General features: G+C 47.2%; 1 protein-coding gene across 1 annotated transcript; it reads right to left on the reverse strand.

Annotated features, from left to right (window-relative positions):
• Positions 1-364: 364 nt before the first annotated feature.
• Positions 365-27,437, reverse strand: LOC148140618 (cytochrome P450 2K1-like). The gene is made up of 9 exons (XM_087979478.1): positions 26,798-27,437; positions 21,337-21,499; positions 19,048-19,197; positions 13,077-13,237; positions 12,140-12,313; positions 10,625-10,766; positions 7,548-7,735; positions 5,212-5,353; positions 365-827 (listed from the first exon to the last, which is right to left on the reverse strand). Exons 1-9 carry the CDS (start codon positions 26,987-26,989, stop codon positions 649-651), a joined length of 1,491 nt encoding a protein of 496 aa, XP_087835604.1. The 5' UTR covers positions 26,990-27,437; the 3' UTR covers positions 365-648.

Here is a 27,437-nt window from a genome sequence, read left to right on the forward strand (position 1 = left end):
AAAGGTACTAGATTAGGTTGGGATATCTGGTCAGCATGGACAAGATGGACTGAAGGGCCTGTTTCTGTGCTATACATCTCTATGACTGTACGACTCTAATAGCGAACATGGTTAAACCATTCAGTTATTCATATTAATCTGACAGTTTTTGCACAATTAGGTTTCTTTGGAACTAGACCGACCAGTCTGACTAGGCTGTGTGAAACCTGCCAAACAAACAATTCATAGAGAAATGCGAATTATTGCAAGATTCGGGAACATGGTTTAATCATTCAGTCATTGCAATGCATCAGTTCAAATACCTCAATGAAAGTAATGCTCCAAAAAGCAAGGATTCTCCTCAAAATGAATCAGTCAGACAGGATTGGAATGGGGTCTGAGTTAATTTGCAAAGAGCATTCAAACCCTCAATGAAATGTCTGCCTCCTTTTGTAATGGGAGAACATTCTCAGTTGATTCCCTGGAAACATTATTGTTACAGAAGTGAAGGTGGGACGATATAGATTTGTACGAAGAGTAAATGATTGTGTGCCACGTCACATAGAGACAGAGTAATCTGGTTCTGGTGCTGCCTCACACTTTGTGCTGCAGCTCCCACCTTTATAAACCCAGCAGTGAAAGACCGACTGGGCCTGTCGCTGGGTCCCATCAGCGAGACACAGCACAAACCCGGTGGGGTTTCGGGTTGGACACTAAGCCAGTTCTCGGGCTGGTGTCCAGGTCGGTCACCCCTGGTGGGGCCTGGAAGTGGAACTTCTGCAGCAGGGTGGTGAAGAACAGGAAAAGCTCCACTTTAGCCAGTGCCTCACCAGCACACACCCTCCGACCTGAAAAAGAACAGGGGACAGTCAGTACCTCACCCACACACACAGACACACACACACCAACACACACAGAGACACACACAGACACACACACACACACAGACACACACACTCACACACCCATACACACACAGACACACACAGACACACACACACACAGACACACAGATACAGACACACACACACATACACACACAGACACACAGACATACACAGACACACACACACACAGACACACACACAGACACACAGACACACACAGACACACCCACACAGACACACACCCACACAGACACACACACACACACACACACACACACACAGACACACACACACAGACACACACACATACACACACAGACACACACACACAGACACAGACACTCACACATACACACAGACACACACACACACACAGACAAACACACACACAGACACTCACACACACACAGACACTCACACACACATACACACAGGCACACACACACAGACACACACACAGACACACACCGACACAGAGACACACGCACAGACACACACACACACACACATAGACACACACACAAACACACACAGACACACACACACACTCACGCATACACACTCACAGACACACACATACACACACACACTCTCACACACACACACTCACACACATACACTCACACACATACACTCACACACAGAGACACACACACACTCACATTCACACACACAGACACACACACACAGACACACACATACACACACACACTCACACACACAGACACACACATACACACACTCACAAACGTACACTCACACAGACACACACACCAACACACTCAGATCCACACTGAACCCCCCCCCCCACACACACACACAAACAGACACACACACATACACACGCACAGACACACACACACACACGGTCCGTTCATAGACTCACCAACAGACTCACCAACACACACACACAAACTCACACACAGACACACACATCATACACTCACACACAGACACACACACACCAACACACATAGGCATACACACCAACACACACACACCAACACGCACACAAACACACAGACACTCACACACACTCACAGACACACACACACAGACACTCACAGACACACACACACAGACACTCACACAGACACACACACAGACACACACAGACACACACACAGACACTCACACACACCAACACCAACACAGGCACACACAGGCACACACACACATCAACACACAGACGCACACACAAACCAACATACACACACAGAGCAACACAGACACACACACAACACAGACACACACACACCAACACACGCACACCAAAACAGATATACACACAGACACACACACACCAACACATACACACCAACTGACACACACACCAATGCAGACACTCACACACCAACACACACAGACACACACAGACACACGCACATACACACACAGGCACACACACACAGACACAGACACTCACACATACACACAGACACATACACACAGACACACACACGCAGACACACACACTCACAGACACACACACACACACCAACACACACAGACACACGCACACAGACACACACACCAACACACACACAGACCCACACACACACACCAACACACACATATAGACCCACACACATACAGACCCATTCACATACACAGACCCACACACACACTGACATACACACACACCAACACACAGAGACACACACACACCAACACACACAGACACACACACCAACACAACACACACACACCAACACACACAGACACACACACACCAACACAACACACACACCAACACACACAGACACACACGCACAAACACGCACAGACACAGACACACACACCAACAAACACAGACACACCAACACACACAAACGCACACACAGACCCACACTGAACCCCCCAAACACACACACCCACTCATACACATCGACCCACACACACACACACACAGACACACACCCACACAGACACACACACAGACACACACACACAGAGACACACACACACAGACACACACACATACACACACAGACACACACACACAGACACACACACACTCACAGACACACACATACACACACAGACACACACCCACCCACTCACACACACACACAAACAGACACACACACACACACACACTCACACACAGACACACACATACACACACACTCACACACACAGACACACACATACACACACTCACAAACGTACACTCACACAGACACACACACCAACACACTCAGATCCACACTGAACCCCCCCCCCCCACACACACACACACACAAACAGACACACACACATACACACGCACAGACACACACACACACACACACACACACACACATGGTCCGTTCATAGACCACCATCTTCCAAACCCCCATCACTGAAACCATCCCAATGGTCACCAACTGCAAGCAATTCCATTCCCACAGTGTGTCTCTCCATCCCTGTACAGACAGAACCCGAACAGCTGGGAGTACATTCGGCCCTTCAAGCTCTTTGCTCATTCACCCCACCTTCCCAAACCTTCCCCATTCCTATCCATTTAACTCAGATCCAATAACTTGGTCCTGAATCTACTCAATGACTGAACATCCACAGACCCTCAGGGCAGGGAATTCCAAAGCCACACCCCACTCTGAGTGAGAGAACATTGTCCTTCTCCCCATCCTAAATGGACACTCCTTTACTGTGAGGCTGTCCATTGAACAGAAATGATGGAGTTTAATTCAGACAAAGGCGAGGTGCTGCGTTTTGGGAAAGCAAATCTTAGCAGGACTTATACACTTAATGGTAAGGTCCTAGGGAATGTTGCTGAACAAAGAGACCTTGGAGTGCAGGTTCATCGCTCCTTGAAAGTGGAGTCGCAGGTAGATAGGATAGTGAAGAAGGCGTTTGGTATGCTTTCCTTTATTGATCAGAGTATTGAGTACAGGAGTTGGGAGGTCATGTTGCAGCTGTACAGGACATTGGTGAGGCCACTGTTGGAATATCGCGCGCAATTCTGGTCTCCTTCCTATCGGAAAGATGCTGTGGAACTTGAAAGGGTTCAGAAAGGATTTACAAGGATGTTGCCAGAGTTGGAGGATTTGAGCTATAGGGAGAGGCTGAACTGGCTGGGGCTGATTTCCCTGGAACGTCGGAGGCTGAGAGGTGACCGTATAGAGGTTTAAAAATTCTGAGGGGCATGGATAGGGTAAAATAGGCAAAGTCTTTTCCCTGGGGTTGGGGAGTTCAGAACTAGAGGACATAGGTTTAGGGTGAGAGGAGAAAGATATAAAAGGGACCTAAGGGGCAACCTTTTCACCCAGAGGGTGGTGCGTGTATGGAGTGAGCTGCCAGAGGATGTGGTGGGGGCTGATACAATTGCAACATTTAAGAAGCATTTGGATGAGTATATGAATAGGAAGGCTTTGGAGGGATATGGGCCGGGTACTGGCAGGTGTGACTAGATTGGGTTGGGATATCTAGTTGGCATGGACGGGTTGGACCAAAGGGTCAGTTTCCATGCTGTACATCTCTATGACTCTATGACACATCCCCTCTCCAGGGCCTGAAGAATTATCCATATTTCAATGTCTTTAAGGAATAGAGCACTGAGACCCTGTTCCAGGAGACAGCTCAGTGACTCTCTCTAAGGTAACTTTACCCTTCCTTGGGTGGAGAGACCAAAACTGTGACTGAGTGTGGTCCCACCAAACCCCTATGGGATCGCAGGACCTGTGCCACCTCCTGAGCTGAATTAATTGACATTACTGGTCATAGCCTTCGTATTTAACTTCCCTTTTCTTTATTCACTCATGGAACATGAACGTCACTGGCTGGGCCCAGCACTTATTGCCCATTCCCGATTTGTCCCGTTGGGAAGGTGGTGGTGAGCTGGCTTCTTGAAACTCTACAGTCCCTCCGAGCCACTCACCATCCTGACCGTAAGACCACGAGAAATAAGAAGTGGAGCAGACCATTCGGCCCCTCGAGACTGTTCTGCCATTCAATGGGATTATGGCTCATCCCACATTCTTCACATCCACTGGCCTGCTCTTTCCATCTCCACATTCCCTTCAGCGTCGCTGGCTCAGAATCGTGGCGTTCCCTCTGTAACAGCATTTCTCTACAGCGCATGGACTGCAGCGGGTCAAGACACCAGCTCACCACCACCTTCTCAAGGGGTGACTCGGGAACGGGCAATAAATACTGGGCCCAGCCAGTGACACCCACATACCGTGGATGAAGTAAGAGCCAAATGGGGGAGCTCAATCTATTGTGAAAGTTTGGAGCTCGCTCCCAGTTCAAATCAGAGCTGGCTCTCCACAGTCAGTTGCCTCACTTCAGAAATGGGAATATTTTAGTAACGGAACACACGGCCCCTTTTACAACCGGTTACCTGCAGAGAAAGGCATGAAGGCGTCTCTCTTCACAAAATTCCCATCAGTATCCAGGAAGTGAGCTGGGTTAAACTGGTGGGGCTTTTCCCATTGGGTTTTATCGTACAGCACCGAGGTCAGTAAAGGAATAATGTACGTTCCCTGAAAAACACGGAAAGCCATTCTGAATGTGTTACTGTGCCTGCGTTTAATGGAGAGTGAGTCATGCAGGATGTGGAAAACCCAGTTTTCTCCCTGATCCTGTTAGTTTCACTAGACACCTCAGGTTATAACGGGCTCCACCTTATTGTGAAATGTAACGGCTCATCCCCACGATTAAAGAAACTCAATTCCTAAAATCCAAATTGCTGTTTGGCCTGCAGTGGGACATATTTACCTGCAGTGGAGGCTGGGGAGATTAGTGCACAGGGCCCTGCTGCTTGCTGACAGAAGGAACACGTATACAGATTGTGCCGTTCAACTCAATAAAATAGGTGACTGCCTCTCTCCAGTTCACCCTTCAGGGCAATCATAGTCAACCTGCCCAGTTTAAAACTTAAACAGAGCTTGGCAGTTAAACGCCAGTCATCATTAACTGGTGCATTTGCTTTGACCTCTGATAATCAGAGTCTACTGGCCAACCAATCAGCACTCTCCTCTCATTCATTAACAATAATGTCACCCTTTACATTGACATCATCCTGATGAGTGCAAAGTGTTTGTAACAGGATTGAAAATCAGACAGCACAGTTTAACCACATTTTGAAAAAAGCATGTGTGAGGTGAGATTTGACGCATTTTAAAAAACACAAGTGTGAGGTGAGATTTAAAATCAAACCTCTTCCCACAGTTAGTGACTGGGTTTGGAATGAAGTACGGTCAAGGCAGGGTCACATGAGGCATTCAGGAGAGCACTTGATGATTATTTCAATAGGACCAATGGCTTATGGGGGAAAGGCAGGCGTTTGGTTCTGTCAAAACACTAAAGAGAGCTAGTACAGATGAGATGGGAGAAATGGCCTCATTTTTCACCGTTGAGGTTGTGTGATGGGAACCTTCGATGTGACTTTTTATGAGCAATTCTCAACATTGAAATTCCCCCTTTTAATTTGTTTCCTTTCTAACTCAGTTCCTGTATTTATTCAGAAAGCACCATAATATTATTACCATGGCAACAATGTTCCAAGTAGAACTCTTCTTCAGGACCGGGGGTGGGGGTGAGGGGAGCTGCAGATAAAGGTGGGGGGGGTGTGGAGGAGGGTTTTGGGTGGGAAGTGGGCCGGGTAGCAGGGAGCAGTGGAAGGGAGGGGGAGGGTCTGGGAAGGGAGGTTGTTTGAAATTGGAGAGCTCAATGTTGAGGCGAAGGATGATGGACATGTCGTAGAGGGTATGGGAAGGGGAATTGAAATAGGCGGTGGTTGGGAGGTCAGGTTGGCCAACTCCAACTAGACCCAATCCCAAGAACATCTCCCCCTCCTCACCCCTCTCTGCCCTCCGGAAAAAACCGTTCCCTTCGGCAGTCCTTGGTTTGTGCCATTCTCCCCACCAACAGCTCACCGCCACCCCACATCCAACCCACGGTACATCCCCTGCAGGCGGAAAAGGTGCAAAACCTGCTGGTACACCACTTTCCTCACCTCCCTCCAGGGCCCCAAACAGTCCTTTCAGGTCAGACAGAGGTTCACCTGCCTCTCCTCCAACCCAGTTTACTGCATCAGGGCCTCCCAATGTGGTCTTCTCTACATCGGGGAGACCAAACGTAACCTTAAGGAACTGTTCACTGAACATCTCAGCCGCAGGGGCCGACCTGACCTCCCAGTCACCGCCCATTTTAATTCCCCTTCCCACTCCCTCTCCAATATGATCATCCTCAGCCTCCTCCATTGCCAGACCACAAGTTGGAGGAACAGCACCTCATCTTCCACCTGGGCAGCCTACAGCCGGGAAGACTCAACATTGAGTTCTCCAATTTCATTTAACCTCCCTCCCCATCCAGCTCACTTCCCAGCCCCTCCCCCTCCCTTCCATTCCTAGGATCGACCCTTCCTTCCGCCTACCAACTGGATACATTCCTCCCATCGACCAACCAGATTGTGCCCTCTCCCTGTGTTCACCTATTCCTACCTCACCACTCTGACCCCCATCTCCCACCCCACCCCCTCATTCCCACCCCTAGTCCCAAAGCAGGGTTACACCCGAAATGCCCACTTCCCCACCTCCTGGTGCTGCCTGACTTGCTGTGTCCTTCCAGCCTCCTGTTTGTTTACTTTGGTTTCCAGCATCTGCAGTTTCTTTTGTCTCTAACAATGCTCCAAGTGGCACAAATTGTGAAAAGTAAGCCTTGTATCTCTGATACCTTTGGAAGGAAATACCCTCTGAAATGCGTGTCCTCGGTTGTCGAATGAGGAAGGTTCATGGGGACAATGTTGGCAAATCTCTGGATTTCGTGAATCACAGCCTCAGTGTAGGGCATGTGTCTCTGGTCTTCTGTTCTCGGGAATCGACCAGCTCCTATCACCCGGTCAATTTCATCTTGAACTTTCCCTGAAATAGACAAAAAGGTAAAGCTCTTTGGATGGAGGGAAACAGTTTACAGCAGGATGAACTGAAGTGGAGAACTTTGTGTTGTTGAGTGACATGGAACGGGCTCTATCAGTTCCGTTGCCAGTACATTCCCCTCTCAATACTTTGCTTCATCAACTCTGACAGGCACAAACATCAAACTGCCCCAAACACACAGCTGATGTGATACCACCCACTGTGTGCTAACCTCCAAGGTCAATTTTTATTGTTCACTACTGAGGACAATTTGACAATCTATTTAAAATAATTCCATGCCACTATTCATATTTATTACCCTTGAGAAGGATGCGATTGAAAGTGCTTATTTGTCGAGCCGAAATTTCCACAAAATAAGCGTTGGGCAGGAAACTCGGCAGGGTCAGGATGATCCCAGGAGGGACATTTTAGGGCCACCCCCAGAGTATCCCCCCTCAACCTAGATCGAAAGTATAACAAATCCATCCAAGAGGCCCATCCCCTCTGCAGTGACCTGTTTATTGGGATAACTGTTCACCTCAACCTACATAAAGCCTTCTTGCCTTCAGTCCAATTGGGAATCAGACAGTGAGGTAATTATTTACCCAAGTGAATCAGACTGACAGAGCATCTGCCAATTCTGTTGGATTCCCGATGTCCCTGAGGGAGGCTTTGTCTCTCTGTCAGAGAGCGAGAGAGGTTAATTACTTTACAGTGTGGAAACAGGCCCTTCGGCCCAACAAGTCCACACCGACCCGCCGAAGCGTAACCCACCCATACCCCTACATTTACCCCTTACCTAACACTACGGGCAATTTAGTATGGCCAATTCACCTGACCTGCACATCTTTGGACTGTGGGAGGAAACCGGAGCACCCGGAGGAAACCCACGCAGACACGGGGAGAACGTGCAAACTCCACACAGTCAGTCGCCTGAGGCGGGAATTGAACCCGGGTCTCTGGCGCTGCGAGGCAACAGTGCTAACCACTGTGCCACCGTGCCGCCCACCATTTCTGATATACAGCGTTTGGTCTTGGATACAACTTGTTCGAGGCTTATCAATGTTCTGTCTCCACATTCCATGCTGTTGGTTCCCCTTGACCACAACGATCCACAAGATTGGAGTGTTCACTGTGCAGCTACTGGGGTGTTCACCTGGGCTTAAACTAAGGTAAATTGTGATAAATTGGATAATTCTCTGAACATCGATCCAGGTATGGAGCTCAGTGCTGGACTGCAAGGCTCCACCTAGAGGGATTGGTGTGTAGATGCAGGAGTATGACTGTGCCACACTGTGTACAGGTTATAGCTCTGCTCTCCTTCAAACCTGCACTCCCAGGTCTAGCATTTTCTCTGGTGCTTAATAAAGTTTTTGTGCTCCAACTCCAGGGCAGAAATCAAATACAGAATTTAAAATGTGGATTGGTGAGATGTGTCAATATTGATTTTGCGTCTTTATGTACGTCACCCTGGGTATCATCCCAGAACCTGCAATGAAAGTTGTCTCCTCTGTGCCCAGAGGTGTCACCTTGGGCTCAAGCTCAGGAAGACTCCACGTGCTGGCTCACTAATGATCAACTCTTTCTGATCACAACCATTGGAGAGGTTTCTGATTGAGATGGCCAATATAATGCTGAGCCCAGAGCTGTTTCAGTATTGCTCTTGATGGTCACTGGGTTCCTGGCTGACAATGTCTTGTTTTATTCTCAATCAGATTGTTACAGGGGTCAGTATTTTACCCCGAGGGGAGGGTGGGTTTGAGCACCAGATGTAGATATGAAATGCCATGTGCCAAGACACTCATGACAGGAACAAACCTCCCTCAGGGAACATAAAGGACTGACAAAAACAAAACAAAGGAGAGTAGAGCCCAGGAACAGGCCCTTCGGCCCACCAAGACTGTGCTGACACGTGATGCCTTTCTAACTAAAACCCTTTTGCCTCTACGTGGTCAGTATCCCTCTATTCCCTGTGTGTTCCTCTATTGTCGAGATGCCTCTTAAATGCTACTATTGTCTCCGCCTCCACCACTTCCTCCAGGCACTTACCACCCTCTGGGTAAAAAAGACTTGGCTCTCATATTTTTGTTAAACTTACCCGCTTTTACCTTAAATTGATGTCACCCAGGAACTGTCATTAAGGACTCCATCTATCCATGCCTTTCATAATTTGTAAACATCGATCAGGTCACCCCTCATCCTTTGAAATTATAGTGAAAACAAACTGAGTTTTTCCACTGTCTCCTCATGGCTAGTGTCCTCTACACCAGGCAACATCCTTATAAACCACTTCTGAACCCTCTCCAAAGCCTCCCCGTCCTTCTGTTAGTGTGGCGACCAGAATTGTACACAATATTTTAAATGTGGCCTCACTAAAGTACCACACCACTGCCACATGAGTTGCTAATTTTTCATCCTCCATCCCTGCCCAATGAAGGCAAGCACGCCCAGATGTCTTCTTGACCTCCGTATCAACTTGTGTTGTCACTTTCAGGGAACTGTGGCCCTGCACACCAAATGCCTCGGTCTGTTGGTGCTACGAAGGTTTCTGCCATTTACTGTGTGCAGTACTTCCCTCCGGCATTAGATCTCCCGAAATGCATCACCTTCCATTTGTCTGGATTAAATTCCATCTGCCATTTCTCCACCCATCTCTCCAGCCAATCTCTATCCTGCTGAATCCTCTGACAATCCTCCTCGCTATCCACAGCTCCCCTGAACTTTGTGTCATCCACAAACCTATCCATCAGGCCATGTCTGAATTCCCCTCCCAACCATTTATATACATTACAAGCAACAATATACAACTATACAAGTAATAATATTAGATTAGAATCAGATGCCAACTGAGACACAACCACCAAACTAACAAACACAGAGTGAAGGATTCCTTACTCTGGATTTCTGGGTAGTTTACCATCAGAAGAAGTCCCCAGCAGATGGTAGTGGAGGTGGTTCCTGTGCCAGCACCAAACAGGTCAGTGATTGTAACCACGATATCCTTTTTCTTACTCTCTAAATCTTCACCTCCCAGCTCCTTCAAGATAAAATGAAACAAAGGAGAGTGTGTCGCCTCCTTCAGGAAAATATCCAGCTCCGTCAATGTCTGGACAGGGGTCTGTGTTCCCGAGGATAGTGATCCTTCCAGCCTCTGGTCATGAACGTCACGATGACAATGACAGACTTGGCAGATGGAATACAATGCAGGGAAATGGGAAGTGGAGGGAGGAGAAATACACTCACTCATGGTCAGGCTTTGGGGAGGCAATAGACTTCACGAATTTGAAGGTGGAGGGACAGGTCGAGAAGTCCTTTAAAGTAACTTTATAGCTTTTGTAGGTCAGAGTACATACATCAGGAAGTTAACCCACACCGTTCTGTTTTATACACAAATATATACAAAAATCTGGTGAGGCCTCAGCTGGAATATTGCATCCAGTTGTGGTGTCACACTTTCGGGAAAATGTCAATGCTAGGGGGGGGGGGGAACACGTGGGTGCAGGACAGATTTACTGAAGGGGAGAAGATCAAGGGGAGATTCGATAGAGCCGTTGGAAATCATGAATGGGTTTGACTGGATAAGTAAGGAGAGACTGATTGCAGGAGCAGGGTGGGTCAGGGACAAGTGCAGTCAGACAGGCAACAAGGAACACTCTAGTGCAATGTGATGCTGAGTGACTGGAATTCCTGACACAGACACAAAGCCACGTTCACACGAGAGTCGGGGATATACTTGAAGGGAAATAAGTGACAGGGCAGTGGAGAAAGAATAGGGGAGTGGGATAGCTCTACCAGGAAGCAGCCATCGATATGATGGGCCGAGCGACCTTCCCCTCTGCTGTATCACCCTACAATTCTCTGAAGGAAAGTTGCCTCTCCTGTCTGAGTTCACCATCAGGCTTCAATCCACTCTGGCAGCACAGCAGAGATGAAGGGGCAGGACTTAATGAATGTGGGGTTTAAATTCATTAAAGAGATTGATTTTCCAGTCAAAATGAGAAGAGTGCAGCTCCAAAGCACTGAACAACAGATCCAGGTGTAATTTCAAGAGCAGTGTTTGGGGAAAATAATGTGTAAAATAAGGAAAGACCTCTCCTCAGTTATATTACTCATGAAACTTTCCCTGATGACTTTTGCAAGATTGAAGCTCACACACCATCAATGCTATATTCTGGACACATTGAGCATCCACATGATGTCATGAGCACGACGATAAGATAAATAATCAGATACAGTGAGCGCTTGAAGCTACACATTTGTAGTTCCATCCAGAGACTAGGGGCAGCACTGAGCGACATATTAACAGATGTTTAACACAGAATCTTCCTCCATCACAACCCACAAAGTCCTGGTATGGAGTCTGAAATCTGGGGAGATTCCCCTTACTGCTGAAGAGGTGTGTCTCTGTACCTGCTGATGCCTCAGAATTAAGGCCTCGCTGAGTGTCTGGATGCTGTTCTCACTCAACGTCTCTTTGGCAGCTTTGAAGAAACCTTCAAAGATTTCATGCATCTTCACTTGATTTTGAATAATCTTCCTGCGGCTCGGAATCAGAAATCCCAGAGATGGGTAAGCGTTGTACAGCTGGATTGGAACAAGAACATAAGGATCAGGCCTTTGTAGGATCCAGTGATTGCTCCTCCATGGTCAGTGCAGCAACTACTTGCCTTCAGTGATGCTCCATGGGAGATAGGAGATTGTCATGGCAACACCACATTTCCTCTCCTCTCCTCAGTGCCCCCACCCCAACCCACAAACCCTCCAAATTTTATGTTTTTATTTGAGTGCTTTGGTTATCGTCCAGGGTGGCCTATCCGCAATCACCTACTATACATGGATTCCAAAAATCAGATGCAGGTCAGGCCAGCAGATATCCTCCAAATTAGTAGACCAGCTGGGCTTTTCTTGCCAATTATATTCATCATTATACTTTTAAATCCAAATTTGTATTGTTAAATCGAATTGAAACAGTAGGATCATGTTCAGTGCCAGGCCAGGTTAATTTTGTCAGTGCTGAAGGATGGCCATTGGACCTGAAACTTTCTCTCCACAGAGGCTACCAGATCTCCTGGGTCTTTCCAGCAACTTCCCAACCATTTTCTGATTGCCAGCACCCCCACTGTTCTTTGCTTTATTTTAAAATAGTTTTCCACGTTTATTTTCTCACCAAAAGTTTTCCAGTTTAGCCCACGTAAGCCTGTCGCACATATCAGCATTTATGACTGAGACACAATGTTAGCAAGAGTCTTCAACCTGTAACAAGTCAGGTGCGGAAATAGTCACACACACCAAATTGCAAATGATCTCAACACTCAGCCTGAGTACAATACCACAAAACGACAATTACATGTATTGGGGCTGTTCCCAACAGTCTCGTGTTCTCATTAACCATGTTTGTTAGATGGAGAAATACTTCATTGTTATAATCAAAACGGTCTCCAAATATGATGGAACAGATGATATTGCTCACAGCCAAATACATAATCTGTGCAGTTTCAAAAGGCTGACCTGTGAATAAACACAGAATTCCATTACAAAAAGGCCTCTAAACAGTAATAATACTTCAGTCATTGTCCTCTTTTACAAAGCACAAGTTACTCGTATAAAACAAAGAACCGCGGAGGCTGCAAATCTGAAGCGACAACAGAAATTGCTGGAGAAACTCAGCACATCTGGCAGCATTCCTGGAGAGAAAGCAGAGTTAGTGTTTTAACAAACAACAGTATATTACTGGAACAGACCCTTCGGCCCATCGAGCCCGTACCGATGCATGAAACCTTTCTGAACTAAAACCCTTCTGTCTCCACACGCTCCATATCCCTCTATTCCCTGCCTCTTCAGGAATCTGACCAGTTCCCTATTCAATGTTCCTGTTCTGAAGAAGGGGACTCAAAAGGTTAACGCTGTTTTCTCTCCCACAGATACGGCCCGACCTGCTGGGTTTTCTCAGAATTGGGAAGACTTAAGATTAATCAGGAAGCAGGAAGTCAAAATTGCAGCTTTTAGATGAGTCATCGTCATAGAGGTGAACAGCATGGAAATAGACCATTCGATCCAATTCATCTATGGCAACCAGATATTCTAAATTAATCTAGTGCCTTTTGCCAGCACTTGGCCCGTATCCCTTTAAACCCTTCCTATTCATATACATATCCAGATTAATTTTAAATATTGAACCATACCAACTGCCACCTCTTCCTCTGGCAGCACATTCCATACATGTACCACCCTTTGCATGAAAATGTTGCCCCTTTAGGTATCTATTATATCTTTCCCCACTCAACTTAAATTTATGCTCTCTAGTTGTGGGCTCCCCCACCCCAGGGAAAAGACCTGGTCTATTTACCTTAATCCATGCCTCTCATGATTTTATAAACCTCTATGAGGTCACCCCTCAGCATCCGATACTCCAGGGAAAACAGCCCTAGCCTATTCAGCCTCTCCCTATAACTCAAACCCTCCAACCCTGGCAACATCCTTGTGAATCTTTTCTACACCATTTCACATTTCACAACATCCTTCCTCAAGGAGGGATACGTGAATTGCACAAAATCTTCCAAACGTGGCCTAGCCAATGTCCTGTCCAACATGACTTCCCAACTCCTATACTCAATGCTCTTACCAATAAAGAAAAGCATATTAAATGCCTTCTTCACTCTCCTAACTGCCTGCAACTCCACTTTCAAGGAACTGTGAACCTGCACTCCAAGGTCTCTTTGTTCAGCAACACTCCCTAGACCTTACTATTAAGTGCATAATTCCTGCCTGATTTGCCTTTCTAAAATACAGCACCTCGCATTATTTAAATTAACCTCTATTTGCCACTCTTCGTCCACTGGCCCATCTCGCCAAGATCCTGTAGTACTCTGAGATAACCTTCTTTGCTGTCTGCAACACCTACAATTTTGATGTCATCTGCAAACATGCCAACAATACTTCCTGTGTTCACATCCAAACCATTTATATAAATGATAAAAATCAATGAACCCAGGCACTGATCCTTGTGGCACTCCACTGGTCACAGGCCTCCAGTCTGAAAAGCAACCCTCCACCACCACCTTCTGTCTTCTACCTTTGAGCCAGTTCTATATCCAAATGGCTAGTTCTCTCTGTATTCCATGTGATCTAACCTTGCAAACCAGTCTACAATGCGGAACCTTGTTGAATGCCTTACTGAAGTCCATTTGGATCACATCCACCACTCTGCCCACATCAATCCTCTTAGTTACAAGCAATCACTTTGAAGGAGACATACTGCCTTGTTACATTAGAGCCAATCTCGCTACTAAAAACTTGGGGCTACATTTCCCTGAGAGCCCACCACCTCCTACATTTTCCAAAACAACATACTTGTTTGAAATGGGAATAGCCACAGGAGACTCCTGCACTACCTGCCTATCTTTCCTGGAGTTAACCCATCTACCGGACTGTCTCTGCAGTTTTTCTCCCTTCCTGAAACTGCCATCCACCGCACCCCTCGCTCCTGTAAGTTCCTCATTTCCTCAACCTGCCACTCTCACCAATCCAGGAGAAAGTGAGGACTGCAGATACTGGAGTACCAGAGTTGAAAAATGTGGTGCTGGAAAAACACAGCAGGCCAGGCAGCATCTGAGGAGCAGGAGAATCGACGTCCTGAAGGACCTATGCCCGAAACGTCGATTCTCCTGCTCCTCGGATGCAGCCTGGCCTGCTGTGTTTTTCCAGCACCAAATTTTTCAACTCTCACCAATCCATGCAATCTGATAGAATTCACAAACACACTTCCTGCAGACATAATCATCTGTAACTTGGAAACTCTCCCCAATCTCCCACATCCAACAGGAAGAGCCCATCACTCTACTAAAGGCTATCTTTACACCTTAATAATTGATAGATACAGAAAATAGCCCAGTCCTACCGCTCAAAAAAGATAATTCAGTAGCTATGTTTTATATCTTTAAGGTTTAATGAAGCGAGAGATCTCAATAAAAATATATAATCAAAAAGTACCCATTGTACTCACTGTTGTAGATTTACCAAAAACCACAGTAAGGTTACACTTTAAAGCTAGCCACTTCACTGCTCCCCTGTGGTGAGATCCCCACATGGTTTCTCAAAGGTCAGCTTCGAATTTTACGGTTTGTGCATTTTTTTCAGAATGAACTCCAATGTCCAGATACATTTGTTACTAAACAGCAAAACCATACAGCTCTGCAGGGTCACTGCTGGGTCAGACAGCTATGCAGGGTCATTGCTGGGTCACACAGCTGTACAGGGTCATTGCAGGGTCACACAGCTGTCCAGGGTCACTGCTGGGTCACACAGCTGTACAGGGTCACTGCTGGGTCACACAGCTGAACAGGGTCATTGCTGGGTCACACAGCTGTCCAGGGTCACTGCTGGGTCACACAGCTGAACAGGGTCATTGCTGGGTCACACAGCTGTACAGGGTCACTGCTGGGTCACACAGCTGCACAGTGTCATTGCTGGGTCACACAGCTGAACAGGGTCACTGCTGGGTCACACAGCTGTCCAGGGTCACTGCTGGGTCACACAGCTGTACAGTGTCATTGCTGGGTCACACAGCTGTACAGGGTCATTGCTGGGTCACACAGCTGTACAGGGTCACTGCTGAGTCACACAGCTGCACAGGGTCACTGCTGGGTCACAAAGCTATACAGGGTCATTGCTGGGTCACACAGCTGTACCGGGTCATTCCTGGGTTGTTCAGCTGTGCAGGGTCATTGCTGTGTAACTCAGTTGCGCACATTCATGCTGGGTCACGCAGCTGGACAGGGTCATTGCTGGGTCACACAGCTGTACAGGGTCATTGCTGGGTCATGCATCTGTACAGTGTCATTGCTGGGTCACACAGCTGTACAGGGTCATTGCTGGGTCACACAGCTGTACAGGATCATTGCTGGGTCACACAGCTGTACAGGGTCACTGCTGGGTCACACAGCTGTCCAGGGTCATTCCTGGGTCACACAGCTGTACAGGGTCATTGCTGGGTCATGCAGCTGTACAGTGTCATTGCTGGGTCACACAGCTGTACAGGATCATTGCTGGGTCATGCAGCTGTACAGGGTCATTGCTGGGTCGTGCAGCTGTACAGTGTCATTGCTGGGTCACACAGCTGTACAGGGTCATTGCTGGGTCACACAGCTGTCCAGGGTCATTCCTGGGTCACACAGCTGTACAGGGTCATTGCTGGGTCACACAGCTGTACAGGGTCATTGCGGGGTTACACAGCTGGACAGGGTCATTGCTGTCTCACACAGCTGTACAGGGTCATTGCTGGGTCACACAGCTGTACAGGGTCATTGCTGGGTCACATAGCTGTACAGGGTCACTGCTGGGTCACACAGCTGTACAGGATCATTGCTGGGTCACACAGCTGTACAGGGTCACTGCTGGGTCACACAGCTGTCCAGGGTCATTCCTGGGTCACACAGCTGTACAGGGTCATTGCTGGGTCATGCAGCTGTACAGTGTCATTGCTGGGTCACACAGCTGTACAGGATCATTGCTGGGTCATGCAGCTGTACAGGGTCATTGCTGGGTCATGCAGCTGTACAGTGTCATTGCTGGGTCACACAGCTGTACAGGATCATTGCTGGGTCACTCAGCTGTACAGGGTCATTGCTGGGTTACACAGCTGGACAGGGTCATTGCTGTCTCACACAGCTGTACAGGGTCATTGCTGGGTCACACAGCTGTACAGGGTCACTGCTGGGTCACACAGCTGTACAGGGTCATTGCTGGGTCACGCAGCTGTACAGGGTCATTGCTGGGTCACACAGCTGTACAGGGTCACTGCTGGGTCACAGCTGTACAGGGTCACTTCTGGGTCACACAGCTGTCCAGGGTCATTCCTGGGTTGCTTAACTGTTTCGGTTTGATGTCTCCATTTCTAACCTCCCATGTGGTATCTGCTTTGTCTCGCTTCATCAGTTTTTTAAACCATTGTTGTTTTGATTTCTTTTCAAAACAAACAAAGCAACAGCTTATAAAATAGTAATTACTGTTCCAAAGATTCGAGGAAATCATCTCCAACACTGAAATATCTCCAATATTGAGCAGCTGTTACAGCCACAATTTTTTCCCGTCCTCCACCTCAGGTTACACAGAATCCTTCAGCTTAAAATGACTTGGCAGCGGTGGGACTCAAACCTACATCTCTGAAGAGACTGGAGTGTGGGAGGAAGAAATGTATCATTATTTAACATCACTGAATCAAACTCCTGGAATTCCCTCCATTAGGACATTGTGGGTCAACCTACAGCATGTGAACTGGAATTGTTCAGGTAGACAGCTCACCATCTCCTTCTCAAGAGGCAACTAGACACGGGCAAAATGTTGCTGGCAGTCAGCAGTGCATGCCATGCGTAAAGTTTTGAACATATAGCATCGTCTCAATTCTCACACTGGCTGTGATTGCTATAAAGGTCCCACCTTTTCAGTCTCACCCCTCACTTGAGACATGTTTAAGGTTAAACTCAGTACCAGTCATGTCTACTCAGTGAGAGAGAGGGACGGTGATTTCACCTGTCAATTATGTCAGACCAAGTCGAGGAGGAACAAACAGATCTTAGGGGTGAAATGGACCAATGGCTTGAACAAACAAATGCCTAAATTGACCCGAGAGTTGGGAAGAGCATGAGAAAGGCTGTTAATGCACCATCGCACCTAACTTTTAGCAACCACCATCCGCACTGAAGGAATGGAAGTAATTCAGTAAGCTTTGTGCAGGAGCAGACAACCAGACACAGACCATGTTGTGTCCGTGCTTACACACCAGAGTCTGGACTCAAATTACCTTCAAACTCCCTTACCACTGCACCAGTGTCACACCGTGTTGTGTCCTGTGGGAATCGGTGTGCACGGACCAGCCCACATTTTATAATAAGAAATCCCACAAGGAGGCTTTGTATTGTCTCCAAGTTGTATTGGGACCTGGAACCTGAGGGCCCCCAATGGGCCACCCCAACAGTGACTGACCTGGGAGTCTCACCACCGCCATAGCTCAGCAAGTCTAGGTACCTCGACACCCACATCTCTGCCGTATACACGAGAGTCTTTGTCACCAACACGTGGAGACGATGGCCAAAGGGCCAAAGTGGCAGAGTCTCTGCTGATCAGGCAGGACCGAGTTAAACTGAGGGGAAGCATAGTCCTGAATCTTCACATCAGCAGCAGCATTGGTATGTGGATGCTGCCCTGGAACATTCTCTTGAAGTTGGCGTTGGAATCTTTTATTCAAGTGAAAATCTTTTCTGTAGATGTCAATTTCGAGGGAACCATGAATCCCAGCATGTCATGACCCACCAAGCACTCACCCTTATGACTCTCAAACACATTGACAAGAAAGCTGGCCTCTTCACTGATCCTGTCTTCAATGGATTTCTTGCCCATGCCAAAGCCTCGGAGAGCTGAGATCACAAACTTTCGGTTCTCCCGCCACAAATTCCCGTCACTGAATATCACACCTGAAAGTGACACACGAAAAGCTGATCAAATATTGTACATGGGTTCTGCTGTGAGTGCTGCCAAACCCCAGGTTTCTAACACCCTTTCCTTTCCTGAGAATTACACCATTCTACAACCAAGAGGAAGGTCATTGTATCCATGAGTGCTCTTTGGGGGAGTGAGCCCATTGGTCTGACTTCAAAAGATTCCTCTTGATGTTGTCATTCTCAATTCCCCTTTGGATGTTCCTGTTGACCCTGCTTCTTGAACCATCCCAGGTACTGCATCCCAGATGATAATGAGAGCCGCAAAACCAAATCCCATCTTCCCTCTGATTGGTTTTTGTAACCAAGCGGCCTCTTTTGGTGTCGTCTGTCCAATTTTGGTCTCCCTGTTGCAGGGAGGAGATTATTAAAGTGGACGGGGTTAAGAAGAGATTCACCAGGATGTTACCAGGATTAAAGAGTTTGAGGTATGGGGAGAGGCTATCTAAGCTGCAACGTTTCTCACTGGAGTGTGGGGGGTTGAGGGGTGACCTTGTAGAGGTTTACAAAATCATGAGGGACATGGATAAGGTGAATGGTAGGTGTCTTTTCCCCCAGATGGAAAATTTCAAGTCAAGGGGCATATTCTTTAGATGTGAGTAGAAAGGTTTTAAAAAAGACATGGGGGCAGTTGTTTTATACAGAGTGCGGTTTGTGTGTGGAATGAACTTCCAGTGGAAGTGGTAGAAGTGGATATAGTTATAATGTTTAAAAGACATTTGGATAAGTACATGAATAAGAAATGTTTGGAGGAATGTGGACCAAGCGCAGCCAAGTGGGATAAGTTTAGTTTGGGATTGGGTTCAGCATGGACTGGTTAGGCCGAAGGGTCTGTTTCAGTGTTTTATGACTCTATGATCTATGACTCCCAATTTCAGTGTTTCTTAGTTCATATTTAAGGTTGTCCCACAGTAAAATGTGCCCTTTTTATTTGTTGAATTAATATTGAACAACTCGAATATATCACGTGAAGATTAATGTTCTGTAGCTTGAGCAACATTTATGGAGTGAGACAAATTGTTGATGAAGGGGATTGTCCCAGGTATTCAATGACTCCCATTATATTGAGGGAGGTGAGGAAGAAATGCAGTACCTTGAGACAGCAGGGTATTGGCAAGTGGCCAATTGGCAGGAAATAAAAAGTAGGAAGGTAACAGGGTCTGACTGCCAACCCAGCAGCTTAACCAAGGGAGGGGTGTGAGGTCTGTTAGCAGCTCGGGATCTGATCGCTGCCATTTAATATGACAGCAGGAAGCTCGAGCGAATTGGGGTTTTGGATGAGATGTCAAAGTTGCACAATGTATTTATGTGTATGTAAAAATGCAATGATTTTAATTGACAGGAGGCCTCCTCTCATGCAGCACAAATTTTGGTTGACAATACTTTGGTATTTTCTTGCAAAATGCAAGGTAACAGATTGACAGAATGTGTATGTCTTCAGCAAAACTAAAGAGGTTATGTTGAAATTTAATAAAATGCCTGTTTGGCTTCAAGTGGAGCATTTTATTCAATTCTGAGCGCCACATTGTTGGTAAATACTTGAGCGAGGGTCGCCATCAGATGAATAATAGATGATCGCTTGTCAAAGGTGGTGTGGTTCACCTTGGAAAAGACAAGGTTGTGTGAGGTTTTGGATGGAGATATCCAAGATCATAAGGGATCTAGTCAGAGTAGATGAAGTGACACTGTTTCCCATTGGCTAGAGGACTGAGAATCAGATGGCACAGAGCTCATAGCATTGGCAAAAGAAACAAAGAGGGTTTTTGGAAAGACATATTCAATGGTGATGATCTGAAGTGCCTGATCAATGGAAATTCAATGGAAGTTTTCAAAAAAGATTTGAATAAGTGCCTGACGAGGGAAAGACTTTTCAGGGGTGCAGGGAAAAGGTAGGGGAGCAGGACCAGTTCAGTTGTAATCGCTGATAAACATTGGCCTAACCCAGGAGTATTGGGAATGAGAAGCTTAGGTATTTATAAATTGAGGGAAATAGTGGCTAAAGGCTACAGTTTAATTCCAGAACATTTTGTGTCACTTTAACCAGCATGATCGGGTGAGCTGAGTTGAAGATGGAAATGACCAAAGAGTAACCCAGAGATGAAAGAGGGAAATTACCACTTCGGAATGAAACTGCGTCATATATCGGTAAGTGTGGCCTCCCAGTGAATTGATCAGCGTGATTCACAAGAGCGTCTTTCACTGCATCGTAACCAGTCAACACCACTGTCTTCAGTGGGCCAAGCTCCACTGAAAATACACTTCCATATTTCTCTGCAAGCTAACAAAGAGAGATTTATTTCATTAAGGTTTCATTTCTAGTCAGCTGTAGCACAAGAAAGGGGCTAAAAAATGAAGGAAAGAATATTATTCCCCAATTCCTAAGAATTTGATGCCCATCTGTATTTTCCCTTCAGAAGGTGGTGGTGAGCTGCCTTCCTGACCCACTGCAGCGCAGGTGGGTAAACCTTCAATGGTGTTGGGAAAGGAATTCCAGAATGTTGAACATAGAAACAGAAGGAGGCCATTCAGCCCCTCAAGCTCCCTCCACAACTCAATGACATCATGAATGATCTTTGGCTGAACTCCATGTTCCTGCCTTTGGCCCATATCCCCTCATGGCTTTGCTTCATAAAAATGTATCTACCTCAGGTTTAAAACTAATAACTGATCCCACACCCACTGCCATTTGTGGAAGAGAGTTCAAAACCTCTACCACCCTTTCTAACATCCCCCTCCCGAACGGTCTGGCCCAGACTGTGTCCCTTGGTTTGAGAATCTCCAAACATTGCAAGTAGTTTATCTTTATCCACTCTTTTCCTGTTAATAATACAATCATAGAGTCACAGAGCTGTACAGCATGGAAACAGATCCTTTGGTCCAACCGAAAGCAATACTTTCCCCTTGTAGATTCAGGTCTAACTTATTTCCATGTGGTCATGTTCCCATGTGGCTGGCTATCTGCATCGGCGACTCACCAGTATCATTGACCACACTCCATGCATTCACAGGCAGGCCCAGTGAGGATCATTTAGACCTTACTGCCGTTCCTCTTACTCAGAATGTAAGTAACCTTTTTCACTCTCTTGCTAGCTGCCTCTTCCAATTCCTGGCTTTTCCTCTCTAGTGTTATCTCCTCATTCCCATTTCCCCACCCCCCCACCCCAAAAATTAATCTGAACCCTCCTCAATAACATTAATATACTGTCCCATCAGGATGCTGGTCTCGCCTATTCGGGCGTAAACCAAGTCTCACCTGCTCCAGAATTGTTACTGACCTCTGAGGAGTCTAATTCCCCCATCCGCACCCCCGCAACTCTTCCCCCCCAAGCACCATATCCTCCATTTTGTTTCCTGACCAGTGTGTGGCACTGTGGGTAATCTGGAAATTGCTGTCTTTGAGTTTCTACCATGAACAAGCAGGAGGTGGCTGGAAGAACACATTAAGCCAGGCAGTGGAGAGGTTGACGTTTCGGGTGAAATCCTTTTTCAGGACTGGGGTAGGTATCGGGGGAGCTGTAGGTAAAATGGGAGGCTGGGGCAGGGTGGTGAAGTGGGGATAGGTAAAGACAGGTAGAGGGTACGACCCGGTTGGTCATTGGGAGGAATGGATCCCGTTTGTGGCAGGGAGCATTGGAAGGGATGGGGGAACGGGCTGGGAGGGGGGTCACGGGATGGGGAGAGAGGTTATTTGAAATTGGAGAACTCAATGTTGAGTACTCCGGGCTGTAGGTTGCCCAGGCGGAAGATGAGGTGCTGTTCCTCCAATTTGTGGTTGGGTTCCTGTGGCAATATAGGAGGCCAAGGATGGTCATGTCGAAAAGGGGTGGGTAGGGGAATTAAAACACCTGGTGACTGGGAGGTCCGGTCAGGCCCTGCGGGCCCGGCTGAGATGCTCGGTGAACCCTTCCCTACATTTACGTTCTGTTTTCCTGATATAGAGAAGACCACACCGGGAGCATCTGATGCAGTAAACTAGGTTGGAGGAGAGGCAGGTGAATCTCTGTCTCACCCGGAAGGACTGTTTGGGACCCTGGATGGAGGTGAGGGAGGTGGTGGACTGGCAAGTTTTGAATCATTTCTGGTTGCAGGGGAAGATACCTGGGGGTTCGGGGGTGTTGGTGGGGAGAGTGGTGCAAACAAAGGACTGTCGAAGGGAACTGTCCTTGCAGAAGGCAGAGAGGGGTGGGCAGGGGGAGATATTCTGGGTGGTGGGGTCTAGTTGGAGTTGGCGGAAGTGTTTATGAATGATGCATTGGATACAGAGACTGGTGGGATGGTAGGTGAGGACAAGGGAGACTCAGATTGGGGGTTTAGAGCAGTGGAGTGGGGAATGGAGGTGGTGCAGCAGAGGGCTCTCTGGATGATGGAGGGAGGAATAGCTCGTTATTCAAAATAGTTGGACATCTGGAATGCTTGGGAGAGGAATGTCTCCTTGTCCGAGCAAATGCGGCAGAGGCAGAGGAATTGGGAGAATGGGATGGAGTTCTGGCAGGATACTGGGTGGGAGGAGGTATAGTCCAGGTATTTATGGGAGTCTGTGAGTTTGTAGTAAACATCCGTCTGGAGACTGTCGCTGGAGATAGAAATGTTGAGGTCAAGAAAGGGGAGGGATCTGTCCAAGATGGGCCAAATGAATTTGAGGGCGGGGTTGAAGTTGTGGGTTAAGTCAACAAACAGCTCCAGTTCAGCCTGAAAGCAGGACGCTGCGCCGATGCAGTCATCGATGTAATGGCGGAAGAGTTATGGCACAGTGCCTGTATAAGTACTGAAGAGGGACTGTTCGATATAGCCGACAAAGAGACAGGTGTAGCTGTGGCCCATCCGGGTGCCCATGGACGCCTCCTTGATTTGGAGGAAATGGGAGGAGTTAAAGGAAAAGTTTTTGAGGGTGAGGACCAGTTCAGCAAGGTGGAGGAGGGTATTGGTGGAGGGGGGACTGGATGGGGTCTGTTGGACAGGAAGAGGAGGAGGGCCTGGAGACCATCCTTGTGGAGTATGGATGTAAATAAGGACAGCACATTCAGAGAGAAGATCAAGTGCTGGCGGCCAGGGAACTGGACGTTGCTGAAGAGATGGAGGGTGTGGTTAGTGTCGCAGATGTCGGTGGGAAATGTCTGAACCAAGGGGGAGAGGCTGGAGTCGAGGTAGGACAAAGTGAGCATGGTGAGGCAAGAGCATACGCTCACACATATACGCATCCTCTCACAGACTTATACCCCATTACACTCTCTCCCAGATACTCACACCCCCACATGCACACGCACTCTCGGTCTCACCTGCATGCACACACATATAAGTTTGTGGGGTGAGTTTGTACTTGCAGTGTTCCATTTTATTTTGCTCATACATGGCAAAATCCATGTAAGATTCTGTAAGTGCCACTTTAAAAATAGGATCAGTCCCTCCTACAGATCCACACATTCACACAGACCCTCTCTCATACACAAGCTCTATCTCATATGTTCACACATACAACCCCTACACTCACACCCACTCACAGACTTATACCCCATGTGGGATATAAGTAGTGTTACTTCTGCAATCATAATTACTTATGCAAGGTAAATGAACTCACACCAGTGTATAATTGTTTCAGCCAAGAGCTGAGTCAACGAGAATGAAAACTATATGAAGGAAATACATAATTGTTTTTGTATTGGTTAAAATGTGCCTGCAAACAATGGTAGATGTTACAGACAAATAGTTAAGGTGCTGTGAGGGGAGGGGCTTAAGCTCGATATGCCTGTGCAAACAGTAGTTATAAGCATCTGTTTCCCGCTTCTGCAAAAACAAGGACAAACCACAATAAAGAAGTCATGAGCTCATAAGATCATGACAAGTGAGGGAAATAGATGGTAGTGAAGGAGGATAGACCTAACAATGGACCACAGCAGGATGTGGTCAAACAGCCTTGTGAGGCCAGAATAAGCATTTTGTCACAGACAAGGCCGGATAAGGCAAGAAATGAACAAGAGTAATGGGTGCCGGTCTTAGAGAAGTGGGAGATGTAAACAGGGGAGGAGCAATGGGAGGAGAGAATAGGAACCAAATTACATAAGTGTTGTGTACTAGTTGAATTCAGTGTGTGTGTGTGTCCCTGCCTTGTGGACAGTGGACACCACACCCTCCTGCAAGAGTGAAATAAATGACACTACTGATTCAGATCTTGTCTCGGACTGAAATTATTGAAGTGAATGAGCTTTGTTTCAAACACCCATTACACTCTCTCACAGATATTCACACCCCCACATGCACACACACACACAGTCTCCCCTGCATACACACACATATACGTTTGTGGGGTGAATTTGTACTTGGAGAGTTACATTTTATTTTGGTCAAAAATTGATTGAATCCATGTCAGGTTCTGTACACTGGGACACCGACAGATTTTAACCTCACACCTTCAATGCATTATCTGAGCTGAGATGGCACCTATTGTTAAAGATATCTTGAGAATGTAAATTTTGAAAAGTTCTGGCATTTACATATGAAGAACTGAAAAAAGATGAAAGACTGGATCTTTATTTGTTTAATTTGACACTCCAAGACACTGCAATCCTGTTGCTATAAATCCTGTGTTTTATGAATCTGCTCCACAACCACCTGATGCAGAAGCAGCCCTATTGGCTGGTGTTGTGTGAGTTTTAACTTTGTCCACCCCAATCCAACACCGGCTCCTCCAAATCATGCCTTATCTCCCAAGTCCCAAATTCCATAGAGCTGTTGCTGTCCCAACCCTCCCCCTGTAACCCTGCTCCACCCCACTCCCAACCTTGGGGCCCCCCCTCTGGTGGTATGGACCGATGGAATTGAAATTGCGTTGGGAAGTGGTAATTTTATTTGATAAAAAGTGAAAAATCAGTCCTCATTTTGTTCACGATGAACGGACTGAATTTTAAGATGTTTTTTCTTTCCCTTGTGACACGTATTTGATGGGCACTTGGCTCTGGGATATTCCTCAAAGGACCCCCCCCCCCCCCTCACAGATCAGTCCCTTCCCTTTGCACTGACCTCACTTCGGGTTTTGATCAGGACATGAATTCAGGTGTTTTCCTGAACTTTCACAATGTCAATATCTGGTTATAATGGCCTGAAATAAAACATCCAGGGATTTTCGAGACTCCCAAATCTTCTTCCATCGTTTTATATCGATCCCCTCTCTGCTTTAAATATCTGGTTGTAAGGATCTGATAAGCTCTCAAATAGGCTTCAGGATTCAGACCAAATCCGGCACAGTCAGAGGCCATTCGGTCCATCGTCCGGCGTCGCTCTCGCTTTACTGTCACATGTTAATTAAACTGAACAGTTCCCAGATTGGTCACTCTCTGAGGTGCCATAACTTTGCAATTGCTTTGTTTTTTTTCTGCCTCCCGTTGTGTTTAGAATTAAAGTCCGACCAGAGATCAGAGACTCTCAGAACACAGCCCCCAGGGCTAACAGATTCCTCGGTCAGGGATTAGGGATCTGCTTCGGTTTGTGTCTCTCTCGGTCTCTGTGAGCTTCTCCTTGGGAGCTGTTCCCTCACACCGCCCCATCCCTCAGACAGTTCCCCCAGTGAAGGATTCTCACTTACCCCCATGAGAGACCAGTCCAGCCTCTTGAGGTCCAGTTGGTGCAGGTTTCCGATCAGAGGAAGCGGGGTCGGTCCAGGAGGGAAATTCCTGGGAACTCTCCGCCGGATTACAGACACGACCAGGAAGAGAAAGAGGGCCAGCAGCGATAGGGCCGTGGTGTAGTCTGTGGGGAAGAGCTTGAGGAGAGCCATTGTGTCAGAGTGCTCAGACACCAGTGATGTTAGAGTGTGTTATGTCCTTCAGTCCAGTCCCCCACTGGCAAACAACAGCCTCCTTTTCCTGATTTGTCTCACTGAGTGCTTTTAAGCTTCAGTATAGGACAGCCTCTTGACACAGAAGTGGTGCTGCCCTCTCTTGTAGTTCTACATGGAAGCTGTGCCAATTCCCACACCCCTTTCCAGCTTGTTTTGTCTTGTCTCATGAGGTGGATGTGCCTGAGGTGGTTTCTTGGCTTCGGTCGGGATCCCAGGATAACTGCAAAGAGGTGGAAAGTGCCACCAACAATGCTAACAAGTCACACGCCGTTCATAATCGGCTGCTCACTGATGCTGCCCAGTTTGGGTCATGCCAGGGTCACTCAGTTCCTGAGCTCATTCTCCCCTTTATGGTATCAAACGCCTGATAGAACACCACCCAGTG

This window comes from Chiloscyllium plagiosum, unplaced genomic scaffold (assembly GCF_037043375.1).
Source record: "Chiloscyllium plagiosum isolate Xiang-an unplaced genomic scaffold, Cpla_swu_hap1 HiC_scaffold_35, whole genome shotgun sequence".
Taxonomy (NCBI): domain Eukaryota; kingdom Metazoa; phylum Chordata; class Chondrichthyes; order Orectolobiformes; family Hemiscylliidae; genus Chiloscyllium; species Chiloscyllium plagiosum.

What these genes read in the sequence shown, in the direction of transcription:
- LOC148140618 (XM_087979478.1), bottom strand. Translation starts at nt 26,989, where the DNA reads ATGGCTCTCCTCAAGCTCTTCCCCACAGACTACACCACGGCCCTATCG. An exon ending in TGGACTGGTCTCTCATGGGG is followed by an intron (nt 21,500 to 26,797) that starts GTAAGTGAGAAT and finishes TCTCTTTGTTAG; the next exon opens with CTTGCAGAGAAATATGGAAG. An exon ending in AAACTACCCAGAAATCCAGA is followed by an intron (nt 7,736 to 10,624) that starts GTAAGGAATCCT and finishes TGTCTATTTCAG; the next exon opens with GGAAAGTTCAAGATGAAATT.